Here is a 14,185-nt window from a genome sequence, read left to right as displayed (position 1 = left end):
TTTACGTATGTCTGATAGAGATTATATTCACTCTAGTATCGTAACTTGGAGATGAAAGAGATATATATTTGTTTTACTGCTTGATGATTTTGTTGAACAAGATTGAAGTTATAGTATTTATTTCACTTTGAGACTGGATCACTGTAGTAAGTCTTCTATTGAATAAAGATAGTAAAACCATGCAACCATGCACATGATCAGTGTTTGTGAGTTTGGTACAATGAAAGTCGTTTTTTAAGGTTACGACAGGATCTCTTACTTTTTTTTTGCTAATTCTTAATTTTAATTTTTTTCACATGACATGTTTGAAATCATAAAAATAAAAGGCATTTGAATACATTTTACATACCTTTAGTTTAAATACTCAACCTAACATATGTAAAGAAGCAGGGACAGCTCAACGTAATTGGGGGCCTAAAGCGAAATTTCAACTTGCGGCCTAATATTAAAATACACTTTATATACTTGTTTATTCAAAATTTATTTTTTACACTATTTAGATGGAAATTATTAGTACTTAATATTTTTTTTAGCCAGTTACTAGTTTTAGGTAAGATTTTATCAACTCAACATTGAAAAACATCCTTTAAATGAGACAATTTTTATATGTATTTTAACGTAATGACAAAAGTATTAAGTTGATAAATATTAAATAAAGATAACACTAAGAACCATACAATTTGACTCAACAAGTTGATGACTTGATATACCTCATTTTAATATGCTTATACTCTGGTAGTGCTTGAAACTAAAATTTAAAAAGAAATAAAAAAGAATTGGTAATTCACTTTTTACTACATTTTTCACTATTAATTCTTATTTTTAACAAAGTACAAAAAAATGTTAAAGTGGATAAAATATTAATTTTTAAAAAAATTATACTTTCTATTATAAATTAAAAAAAATTCTATAAAAATTTTAACACATAATTTAATCTTGACAAAAATTTGGGACCCCCAAATTAGGCAAAGGCCTTAAATTCCAAAGCATTGAGCCGCCGTGAAAGTAGTGATCAAACCACTAGTCCGCGAAATAAACTTCATCCAAGTATGACATTTAATTCATATTTATATGTTAGAACTACTTGTTGAAATTTAATTCAAAAATACCACTTGAAGTGTGAGCAGGTACTTTTAAGCGAATCCCCAAATTAAACAGAGCTTCAAACGAATCCATAAGATAGACAATATTTTTACGGTCTTCTACTATGATCCCCAGTTCATATCCGAACATCTCAATACTTCGGTGGGCAAGTACGAATAGTGTTGAAGATGAAGGAAACTGACAATCGGAACATGTGAAAATAACAAGTCCAACGCAGTTGACTGACTGGTCAACAACAAGTGTTGATGAAGACGGAAGCTGAAGATTGGAACATGTTGAAGAAACAGGTCCAACGAATCTGACTAGTGAGTTACAACATTAATAAAGAATTAGAGTCGTACTAAAATTAGACTACCTATGTTAATTAGAATTATATTTCGTTTAGAATTATTTTTATAATTAGGATTATAGTACAACTAGGATTAGATTATTTATAGTTGCATTATTATTATTATTATTACTATAGTAGTGATAAGTATTGTAGTTTGACTCTAAGTATAGTTAACTTAGGACTCTACAATTCTCTCCTATATAAGGAGTATGTTATTAACATTATTATTTATCAATAACATCATTATTGATCAATACGATCAATACTACAAATATTGATCAACATATCAATACTATCGATATTGATCAGCATATCAATATATCAATATTGATCAACCTATCAATATTGATCAGTACTATTAACCTATCAATAGATCAATACATTCCTTGATTTATCTACGTGAGATTTTTACACGGTGTCGGAGCTTAAAGCTCTTCCGCTCTCTGAGTATTGATAAAAAATGAAAAAACACACACATTGCAATGACCTCTTCTACCAAAAACCATGTCAATCTCCTTACTTCACCAAATAATTATCGCTTGCTCCATTAAATTTAAGTCAGCAAACTACCTCATAAAGAGGAGACACATATCCCAATTGATTTATATCACAGAGTATGAACCAAGTAAAAGTAGTTAATCTACTCGATAGACTGCTAGGGGAGTTGTAGCGACTAAGAAGAATGCAAAAGCTAGTGACACCATTGATGATCAAAAGGAGAAAAATGTGTTACTAAGGAGTTGGATCTCAAACACCTTGATCGAAGAAAGCACGCAACTAATTGTGGGTTACTCATATGCCAAAGAGATGTGGGAATACTATAAAAAAAACTTATATTCAAAAAAAAAAAAAGAGAGAATTAATTTTGTTAGAAGCTTTAGATAAGGCACCATATCCACCCTTCATCAATTTGTTAATTCTCTCACATGCTTTGATATAAGGGAAGAGGAAGAAATGCGTCATAACAAAACCATAACATGATATTAGCTGCCCAAAAAGACAGGGGAAGAGGAAACAACAACATCAACATAACAAAGCATTGACAAAACAAGTGTTGCTGGGTATTCAAAGATTTTTTTGTTGGATATTCGGAAAAAAAATACAACATCAATATAACGAAGCATTGACAAAACAAGTCTTTTTGCTAGGTATTCAAAGTTTTTGCTGGATATTCAAAGCAAATTAGGAGTAATCGTTCCCATACTCACTAGCTTGATAGGAAGTGTTGAAGAAGAAGAAAACTGACGATTAGAACATGTCAAAGGAACACGTCCAATGCAGTTGACTGACTTATCTAAAACAAGTGTTGATGAAGAAGGAAGTTGAGGACTGGAACATGTCGAAGAACAGGTCCAACGAAGCTGACTGGAGAGTTACAACATTACTGAAGAATTAGAGTCGCACTAAAATTAGACTACCTATGTTAATTAGAATTATATTTCGTCTAGAATTATTTTTATGATTAGGATTATAGTACAACTAGGATTAGATTATTTGTAATTGCATCATTATTATTATTATAGTAGTAATAGATATTGTAGTAGGACTCTAAATATAGTTAACTTAAGACTCTACAATTCTCTCCTACATAAGAAGTATGTTATTAACATCATTATTTATCAATAACATCATTATTGATTAATACGATTAATACTACAAATATTGATCAACATATCAATACTATTGTTGAATGCCTTGAATCGGACCCGCTACAAACAGAAAGGACGGTATACAATGTTGTTGTATTGGGCCCTTAATTTTCTGTTGATTCTGTATGTTGGGCCCAAGCCTGTTAGGGCGTAGCTTAGCACTATATATAGACGCTATGGGAAACCCTATTCTGTAATTCTGTTTTTGCCTCTCCATAATAAAACTGCTCCCTCTCTTCCCGTGGACGTAGCCAACAAATTGGTGAACCACGTAAATCTGTTGTCTTGTTTTTCGCGTTTATATTTTCTCGTATTATCTCAAATTCCGCACAACAAATTGGTATCAGAGCCTCTCGATTAATCGGTGTTCTTGGAGAATTCGAGATGTCTGCTTTGAACGTGAAAATCGACAAATTCACAGGGAGGAACAGTTTCAGTTTATGGCAGATCAAGATGCGGGCCTTGTTGAAACAGCAAGGCTTCTGGGCGCCGTTGTCGAAAGACAAGAACGCCGTCGTTACTCCTGAGATGGCGATTCTGGAGGAAAAGGCGCACTCGACGATCATGCTGTGTCTCGCGGATGACGTCATCACGGAGGTCTCGGATGAAGAGACTGCTGCTGGTCTGTGGTTGAAGCTGGAGAGTTTGTACATGACAAAATCTCTAACCAACAAGCTGCTTCTGAAACAACGTCTATTCGGTTTACGAATGGCTGAAGGTACACAACTCAGGGAACACTTAGAGCAATTGAATACTTTGTTATTAGAATTGCGTAATATCGATGTGAAGATCGAGGATGAAGATGCTGCCCTGATTCTGTTAGTATCTCTCCCAATGTCGTTTGAGAATTTTGTTCAATCGTTCATTGTTGGGAAAGATACTGTGTCACTGGAAGAAGTCAGATCAGCCCTTCATAGCAGGGAATTACGGCATAAGGCTAACGGCACAAGTACGGACATACAGCCTTCCGGTCTGTTCACCAGTAGCGGAAAGGGAAGGAAAAACGGCGGAAAGAAAAATAAGCCGATGTCGAAGGGTGCAAAGCCGGATGATGTTTGTAATTACTGCAAGGAGAAGGGACATTGGAAATTTGATTGTCCGAAGAAGAAGAAGCAATCGGAAAAACAATCAGTGTCTGCTGCTGTTGCTGAAGAAGACACCAATTCTGAAGAAGATATTGCCCTAGTTGCGGATGAGCACACTCATCATTCAGATGTGTGGGTTCTTGATTCTGGGGCATCCTATCACATCTGTCCTAGGAGAGAGTGGTTCACGACTTATGAGCAGGTAGACGGAGGCAGCATCTCGATGGCCAACAGTTCTGTCTGCAAGGTGGTTGGGACAGGCTCGATCAAGATAAGGACACATGACGGTAGCTTCTGCACATTGAACGAGGTCAGGCACGTTCCATTGATGACGAAAAATCTGATATCTCTCAGTCTTTTGGACAGCAAGGGATTCAGCTGGTCGGGAAAAGATGGAGTCTTGCGGGTCTGGAAGGGTTCAAATTTGATTCTGAAAGGTGTCATGCGTGGTACTTTGTATTTTCTACAAGGTTCCACGGTTACAGGTTCAGCCCATGTTGCATCGTCAGAATTTCACCAGAAGGATATGACTAAGTTATGGCACATGAGACTTGGTCATATGGGTGAAAGAGGGATGCAAATTCTGTCAAAGGAGGATTTACTTGCTGGTCATAAGGTTAAGAGCCTAGAGTTTTGTGAACATTGTGTTTTTGGAAAACTACATCGCAACAAGTTTCCAAAGGCCATTCATAGAACAAAAGGCACACTTGATTATATCCATTCTGATTGCTGGGGTCCATGCCGTGTTGAGTCTTTGGGAGGCTGCAGATTTTTTGTGTCCATTATTGATGACTACTCAAGGATGACTTGGGTGTACATGATGAAGCATAAAAGTGAAGCCTTCCAGAAGTTCAATGAGTGGAAAATTTTGATGGAAAATCAAACAGGGAAGAAGATCAAGAGGTTGCGAACTGATAATGGGCTGGAATTCTGTTGGTCTGAATTTGATCAATTCTGTAAGGATGAAGGGATTGCTCGACATCGCACTGTCAGAAATACACCACAGCAGAACGGTGTAGCTGAGCGGATGAATCAAACACTTCTGGAGAGAGCAAGGTGCATGCTCTCTAATGCTGGGCTAGATAGAAGATTCTGGGCAGAAGCGGTTAGTACAGCTTGCTACTTGATTAACCGCGGACCACATACAGGCATACAGTGCAAGACACCTATGGAGATGTGGTCTGGAAAAGCTGCTGATTATTCAAATCTGAAAGCTTTTGGTTGTACGGCTTACTATCACGTCAGTGAAGGTAAGTTAGAACCAAGAGCTAAAAAGGGAGTATTTGTGGGCTACGGAGATGGAGTGAAAGGTTTCAGAATCTGGTCTCCAGCAGAAAAGAGGGTTATTATGAGCAGGAACGTTGTCTTTGATGAAAGTCCTCTGCTTAGAACCATTGTGAAGCCTACAACTACGTCAGAAACTAGGAGTCTTGACAAACAGGTGGAGTTTCAAGTCATTCAGAACGAGAGCGATTTAAAGGAACCTGAAGAGGAGGATCAAGAGCCACAGACTGAAACTGATATTCCAGAATCTATGCCATCAGATATCCATCAGAGTATAGCTCAAGATCGGCCAAGGAGGGTTGGAGTTCGGCCACCTACGAGGTATGGTTTTGAGGACATGGTGGGTTATGCACTGCAGGTTGCTGAAGAGGTAGATACATCTGAGCCGTCTACTTACAAAGAAGCCATTTTAAGTTCTGATTCTGAAAAATGGTTTGCCGCTATGGGAGATGAGATGGAGTCCCTACACAAGAATCAGACATGGGATCTGGTCATACAGCCTTCGGGGAGAAAGATTATTACTTGCAAATGGGTTTTCAAGAAGAAGGAAGGGATATCACCAGCAGAAGGAGTCAAGTATAAAGCCAGGGTTGTTGCTAGAGGTTTCAACCAAAGAGAGGGAGTGGACTACAATGAGATCTTCTCACCAGTGGTCAGACATACTTCCATCCGAGTGTTACTAGCGATAGTTGCACATCAGAATCTGGAGCTTGAACAACTTGATGTGAAGACAGCGTTTCTACATGGAGAGTTGGAGGAAGAGATATACATGACTCAGCCGGATGGTTTCCAAGTTCCAGGGAAGGAAAATCACGTCTGCAAGTTGAAGAAGTCCTTATATGGACTTAAGCAGTCTCCAAGGCAGTGGTATAAAAGGTTTGACAGCTATATGGTGAAGTTGGGTTATACTCGGAGCTCATATGATTGTTGTGTCTACTACAATAGGCTCAATGATGATTCATTCATCTATCTGGTGCTTTATGTAGATGATATGTTGATAGCTGCAAAGAAGAAGTATGACATTCAGAAGCTGAAGGGTTTACTTAGTGCTGAGTTTGAGATGAAGGATCTGGGAGCCGCTCGGAAGATTTTAGGGATGGAGATCATTAGAGACAGAGAGAGAAGGAAACTTTTCTTGTCACAGAGAAGCTATATTCAGAAGGTCTTGGCGAGGTTTGGCATGTCTTCATCTAAGCCCATTGATACCCCCAGTGCTGCCAATATCCATCTCACTGCCATGTTCGCTCCACAGTCAGAAGAAGAGAAGAAGTATATGTCACGAGTCCCTTATGCCAGTGCCGTAGGAAGTTTGATGTATGCTATGGTCTGTACAAGGCCAGATTTAGCACATGCAGTCAGTGTAGTGAGCAGATTCATGGGACAACCAGGGAGAGAACATTGGCAGACTGTGAAGAGAATTTTCCGGTACCTTAAAGGTACATCTGACGTTGGTCTCATTTATGGAGGTGATACTCAGTGCTTGGTTACTGGCTATTCTGATTCAGACTATGCTGGAGATGTTGACACAAGAAGATCGATGACTGGCTATGTGTTTACCCTTGGAGGATCTGTCGTCAGTTGGAAGGCAACTTTGCAACCTACAGTGACTTTGTCTACTACGGAAGCGGAGTACATGGCCTTGACAGAGGCTGCAAAAGAAGGGATTTGGTTGAAAGGGCTGGTTAGTGATCTTGGTCTGCATCATGATCAGGCTACGGTGTATTGTGACAGTTTGAGCGCAATTTGTCTAGCCAAGGATCAAGTCCATCATGAGAGAACCAAGCATATCGACGTAAGGTATCATTTTCTGAGAAGTGAGAAGAGAATCAAGGTGAAGAAAGTAGGAACTGCTGATAATCCTGCTGATATGTTCACAAAGCCGGTTCCACATAGCAAGTTTCAACACTGTTTGGACTTGCTCAACATCAGAAGCTGTTAATTGCCCTGTGGGGCAACTCTGAGGAAGAGGGGGAGGCCTGGCACTATCATAGTGCGTCTGAAGAATCTGTTCGGAGAATTCAAGTCAAGGTGGAGATTTGTTGAATGCCTTGAATCGGACCCGCTACAAACAGAAAGGACGGTATACAATGTTGTTGTATTGGGCCCTTAATTTTCTGTTGATTCTGTATGTTGGGCCCAAGCCTGTTAGGGCGTAGCTTAGCACTATATATAGACGCTATGGGAAACCCTATTCTGTAATTCTGTTTTTGCCTCTCCATAATAAAACTGCTCCCTCTCTTCCCGTGGACGTAGCCAACAAATTGGTGAACCACGTAAATCTGTTGTCTTGTTTTTCGCGTTTATATTTTCTCGTATTATCTCAAATTCCGCACAACAACTATCAATATTGATCAACCTATCAATATTGATCAATACTATCAACCTATCAATAGATCAATACATTCCTTGATTTCTCTACTTGAGATTTCTACATGGATTTCTACAGATAGAAACATCCAAAATAGGATCCTCAGTTTTAGCTAAACATCTGCACTGTAGGGATCACAAAATTAATTACTTAGACTTCTTATTATGGAAATAATTCAAAACAATTAAATTGCAAGTCCTTCCACTAGAAATTCGTAATTGCACTTTTTGTTTATATTTTGAAATTCCCATTAAACACTTATGTAATTCCCCATGTTAACATTACAGATACTAATCAATAGATTAAATTACTGACGAATTTAATTCAATGATTAATTTCCTTTAGAGCACTTCTTAACTTATTTAATGTGTCTGATTCGAAAATCTACTTGCAAGGCTTGACACAATGAAAACTTTTAAGCTTCTCAAAAAGGTGTATCAATCAATCTTTATAACGAGATATGAATTCTATCAACTAACTTACTATTTTCACCAATATATATATAATTATCATCCAATCTACAAACATATTGACCCATCTTAGAATCTCACCTTTTAATAAATTAAAAATGATAATTAATATATATAAATCACAATAGTTATATCAGGATTATTTAAGAAGATAAATACATTTAATAGTTTAGAAAATATGCTTTTATCAGTCAGTGTAAAGTAACTATCTCTGCTGGATCTCGTTCAATACATACAAATTGCATGAGCACAAGAAGTTGGAACTATATCATTCCCATAATCAAGATAAATTATATATGATATTGTGCTACAATCGTACCGATGACATGTCCAATTTTCATCCTAGATTGTGAACAAAAAACAATATATTTATAAGCAGTGGCGGAGCCAGAAATTTTAATGAGGGGGTTCCAAATCTGAGAAGTAAACATAGAAACTAGTGGGAGGGGGTTCAATATCTATTATACATACCTAAAAAATAATTTTAACCATGTTCGAATCTGCTTCTATCCCTGCTTATAAGAATTGATTATTTAATTCTCTATGAATAAGCTAAAACTCTATACACTAAATCACCTACTATATAAGAAAACAAACACCATAAACAAATATATGATTTGTTAAAACTAAATAAATAATTTTTTTATTATAAATACTATATTTAAACATATAGTTAATAGTAATATATCCCTGTTCCATAGACATTTACTATATTTTTTTCAAACGAGTGGTGTTGCATGACATAACTTCAACTAATCTGCATCTGCGTTGTCTTCAAATTTTGAGTTTGCCTCATAATATTGTTCCTTTAGTTTTTGCTCTTCAATTTATGTTATTGCTTGTTACTTCTTATACTTGAATTATCATATTATTTTGTTATAGAAACTGTCTAAAATATTTTATTATTTAATTTTTTTCAATTAAACCATAGACCTTCAGTAAAAAAATAAACATCTCTTGTCCCTACTTTTCGAGTGCATTAAGGATTAGAAACAATATGGATAAATACATGTCAATTCATATATCTTTATCATAATCCAACAAAATAATCTTTTTTCTACTCAAATTTGTCATTCTAACAAATTACTCACCCATTAGCTATTTCTCTTTATATATACACAACAAAAATTCACAGGTATTAAATAATTAGATAAAGTTATAGTAATTAACTTAAAGTTTCAAGTATAATTAATAAAATTAATTTAATAATATATATTTTAAATTAAAGATATATAAATCGATTGATCATGTAAAAATCATTTAAATAGTAATGTTATATAAAAGATAATTAGTTAAATCAACGAATGCCTAGTGAAAATTAAAATTTAGAAAAGAATTTTTTTTGACTGATAAAAATATGTGTTCCGCCAATCTCAATTGAAAATAAATTACACGTGCTTATAAATTAAACAAGATTCTAAAAATCCCACAAAGGCAAGTAATGTATATTTTTTCTTCTCCTTCTTTGTACCACTAATTTCTAAATTAATAAAACGTGTTCAAAATTTCAACGGTGGAAACTATTGAAAGGGACTATAAATGGTCCAATTATTGTCCTTTACTTATTATCCAAATAAAAGGATGTATATATATTACGTGAATAATCGAAATTGTATGTATATATATATATATATATATAATTCTAAACTAATAAATTTTAATAAGATTAATAGCGATGATGCAGCGACGATGGGTTGGTGGTGTGCGTTGAATGAGATTATCGATCATAAAGAAAGAGGGGAGAAGATGAACAGTTTTTTAAAATAAATTTTTGGCCCAGAAAAAAACATTCACGTGCTGACTTTAAGTGCATTACACTCACCTTGCCATGACAGAGAAAATCATCAAAAAATGACACAATGAGACCCTACATAAGGGTTTAAAATGAACATCGCTGAAGCGAAATTTCGTGCCAACTTTAGGGGGTCACCGATAGGTTAGAACTATTTTTAAAATCATCTCAATTATGTTGGTTTCTCTTCAATATTGTAGGGTGTTACGTAGGACATAGGTATCTACTTATTCAACTTTTGAATAGTTTAAGCACGTACTTGCTTGTGTATATTCAAAATTGAATGACATAGACGCGGTTAAAGAGTAGAGAATGAGTAAAACGTGTTGACATGCAAATATCTTGTTCTTTCTTCTATATAAGTGATGCAGAGAAAGACTTAAGTATACACAACAAATTTTCTTTATTTACAATGGCAACACTAAGAGTTTCTTCATTGTTTGCTTCTTCTTCTTCATCTTTGCATTCTAACCCTTCAGTTTTTACTAAATATCAATCTAGTCCCAAATGGGCTTTTTCATTTCCAGTTACACCCTTGTGTTCAAAAAGAAGTAAAAGAATAGTTCATTGCATTGCTGGTGATACTCTTGGTCTTACTAGGCCTAATGAAAGTGATGCCCCTAAGGTCATTATAGTTTTATTTCGTTGTAGTATTGTTCTACTACTATTTGTTGTTTTGCTTACTACGTATTTTTTCTTGAACTTTCATTAATTACGTCTTTTTAGTCTGATTTATTTGGTTGCGGTACTGTTCTACTACTATCTATTGTTTTGTTTATTACATATTGTTTCTAGAACTTTCATTACGTCTTTTTTAGTCTATTTTATTTGGTTGTAGTATTGTTATGCTATGAAATGTTGTTTTCTTTACTATATATTGTCTCTTGTACTTTCATTACGTCTTTTTTAGTCTGCTTTGGTCTTAACCCGGGGGTTTACCAAAAAAACAACCTCTCTACCTATTCACCTTTGAGGTAGAGCTAAGGTCTGCGTACATTCTGTTTTTGTTGTTGTTGTAGTTGATTCCTGTGATCTCTATTTTATAGTTTTCGGACTAAATCCTGTTTCTGTTTTTGTAACATGAAAGATATCAATTGGTGCTAAAGATACTGCTGTGGTGCAATGGCAAGGAGACTTACTTGCAATAGGCGCGACGGAGAATGACATGGCTAGAGATGAGAATTCTAAGTTCAAGAATCCACTATTGCAACAGCTTGATTCCGAATTGAATGGTTTATTGTCTGCAGCTTCTTCTGAGGAGGATTTTAGCGGAAAGTCTGGACAATCCGTAAATCTCAGGTTTCCTGGTGGAAGGATTACTCTAGTTGGTCTTGGCTCATCAGCATCATCACCTACTTCTTATCACAGTTTAGGACAGGCTGCTGCTGCTGCTGCCAAGTCTTCTCAGGCTCGTAATATTGCCGTTGCACTTGCTTCCACCGATGGACTCTCTGCAGAATCGAAGATTAACTCTGCCTCTGCCATAGCAACTGGTATACACATATATATGTGTCCATTTTCTTGGTGAACCATATTGAGAAACAAAACTTGATTAGTTTTCTTGAATGTTATAGGAGTTGTGCTAGGGTCATTTGAAGATAATAGGTTTAGGTCCGAGTCGAAGAAATCAACTTTGGAATCTTTGGATATTCTTGGACTGGGAACTGGACCTGAAATAGAGAGGAAAATCAAGTATGCAGAACATGTATGTGCAGGTGTTATACTCGGTAGAGAGCTCGTTAACGCACCAGCCAATATAGTTACGCCTGGTTAGTGATCTGTCTTTCAATGCATCTTCTCTTTTAATCATATCATATATTACTAAAATAACATATCGAGTTTGTGCTGCAGCGGTACTTGCTGAAGAGGCTAAAAAGATTGCGTCCACTTATAGCGATGTCATTTCTGTTAACATTTTGGATGCTGAGCAGTGCAAAGAATTGAAAATGGGAGCCTACTTAGCTGTTGCTGCAGCAGCTACTGAAAATCCTCCTTACTTCATCCATTTATGTTTTAAAACTCCTACTAAGGAACGCAAAACAAAGTTAGCCTTGGTTGGAAAGGGATTAACTTTTGACAGGTAAATAGATTTCTATCTTCTATTATTCTTACGTTATGATTTGCTGAACATTTGTTTTCGTGTTCCCTAGTGGTGGCTACAACCTCAAGGTCGGAGCTGGTTCGAGGATTGAGCTAATGAAGAATGACATGGGAGGGGCTGCTGCTGTTTTAGGTGCAGCAAAAGCTCTTGGTGAAATTAGGCCTTCCAGAGTAGAGGTGAGTCCTTCCTTTATCATGCATCATTCGAGAATGTATGTATTTACTCGGAAGTGCATGTATTCAATTATCGTGTATGTTACGTTGCAGGTGCATTTCATTGTCGCAGCATGTGAAAATATGATCAGTGCAGAAGGCATGAGGCCTGGAGACATTGTCACAGCTTCAAATGGTAAGACAATTGAGGTTAACAATACTGATGCTGAGGGTAGGCTCACACTTGCTGATGCTTTGATATATGCCTGTAACCAAGGTGTTGAGAAGGTATTAATTCAACATTGTTATTATGCATCGGTCATCGATCACTTCAATGTGTATGTTTCCCCTGATTCACTGATTGAATTTATGCAGATAATTGATCTGGCAACATTAACTGGTGCTATTATGGTTGCTCTTGGACCTTCAGTTGCTGGTATATTTGTTTGTGACTCTATTCTTTGTTTGGTACACGTTGTACGTCTACTCTGCTTGAACTTCATTGGATATCTCGTATACGAATACAGGTGCTTTTACACCTAATGATGACCTAGCAAGGGAGGTTGTTGAAGCTGCTGAGGCAAGTGGTGAAAAACTATGGAGGATGCCTATGGAGGAGAGTTACTGGGAGAGTATGAAATCAGGAGTGGCTGATATGATTAACACGGGGCCTGGTAATGGCGGTGCTATAACTGGTGCTCTCTTCCTCAAACAAGTACTCATCCCATCATCACTCTACGACTGACATTTTGGTACATTCTACATATCTTTATTTTCAGACGAGAAACATGACATTTGGTCTTTGTTTATGCAGTTTGTTGACGAGAAGGTTCAGTGGTTGCATCTCGATGTAGCTGGCCCCGTATGGAGCGATGAAAAGAAAAACGCCACGGGTTATGGTGTTTCAACTCTGGTGGAATGGGTGCTGAGGAACTAGTCAAGATGTTGATGGCTAAACATATTAGGGACTAATGATGTTTGGAAAAATAAATGCATCAAGTTGTATGAATAAAGGCAATAGTATAGGCTTTCTTGTTATCTTGATTAATAAAATGCCTAAATAAAATTGCCACTTTACCTTTTGAAATGAAATTTATTATTCCCGTCTTATTTACGTATGTCTGATAGAGATTATATTCACTCTAGTATCGTAACTTGGCGATGAAAGAGATATATATTTGTTTTACTGCTTGATGATTTTGTTTAAATTCTTCAAAATTTTTGTCATACTTAAGTTGACTTTTTAAAAAATATACTCCCTCCGTCGTATTTTATGTGGCACTTTTCGTTTTTTGAGAGTTAAATAGTTTAATTTTGACCGTACATTTGTGTATGGAATCTTTAAATTTTTTGAAATGAAATTTATATATTTGTAAACTACGTAAAGAGTACTATAAGTCACAATAATTGATAATTCAAAATGTTAAAAGGATCTATGAAAAATTACGGTAAAAAATAGACTTGTTTGAATCTGAAAATGCAACAAGTGTCGCATAGAATGGAATGGAAGGAATACTTTTTTTCTAAGGATTTGACACACATCTCTTGATATTTTTATACAATTCGGTTGAGATAAGAATAAAAATAGTAAAACCACCCAACCAACTATATGATCAGTGTTTGTGAGTTTGATACAATGAAAGTCATTTTTCAAGGATAAGATTGGATCTCTTACTTTTTTTTAAGTCCATTTATGAAACAATGCTTCTTTCTTTTTGGCTCATCTTTAACTTTTAACTTTTTACATGACATGTTTAAAATCACAAGAATAATATTATGATACATTTAACGTATTTTTAGTTTAATACCACAAAATTTAAGTCTTTTTTACAAACGTTGTATCAATTTA

General features: G+C 35.9%; 1 protein-coding gene across 1 annotated transcript; it reads left to right on the top strand.

The window, feature by feature from the left end:
- Nucleotides 1-10,477: 10,477 nt before the first annotated feature.
- Nucleotides 10,478-13,446, top strand: LAPA1 (leucine aminopeptidase). Its single transcript, NM_001246933.2, has 9 exons — nt 10,478-10,708; nt 11,171-11,576; nt 11,658-11,852; nt 11,935-12,163; nt 12,234-12,360; nt 12,451-12,624; nt 12,712-12,772; nt 12,864-13,051; nt 13,151-13,446. The coding sequence occupies exons 1-9, from the start codon at nt 10,496-10,498 to the stop codon at nt 13,271-13,273; spliced, it is 1,716 nt and encodes a 571-aa protein (NP_001233862.2). The 5' UTR covers nt 10,478-10,495; the 3' UTR covers nt 13,274-13,446.
- The last annotated feature ends 739 nt before the right edge of the window (nt 13,447-14,185 follow it).

Source organism: Solanum lycopersicum, chromosome 12, assembly GCF_036512215.1.
Source record: "Solanum lycopersicum chromosome 12, SLM_r2.1".
Classification (NCBI taxonomy): Eukaryota; Viridiplantae; Streptophyta; class Magnoliopsida; order Solanales; family Solanaceae; genus Solanum; species Solanum lycopersicum.
Note: the sequence above shows the minus strand (reverse complement) of the source record. Positions and strands in the feature narration are given on the sequence as shown.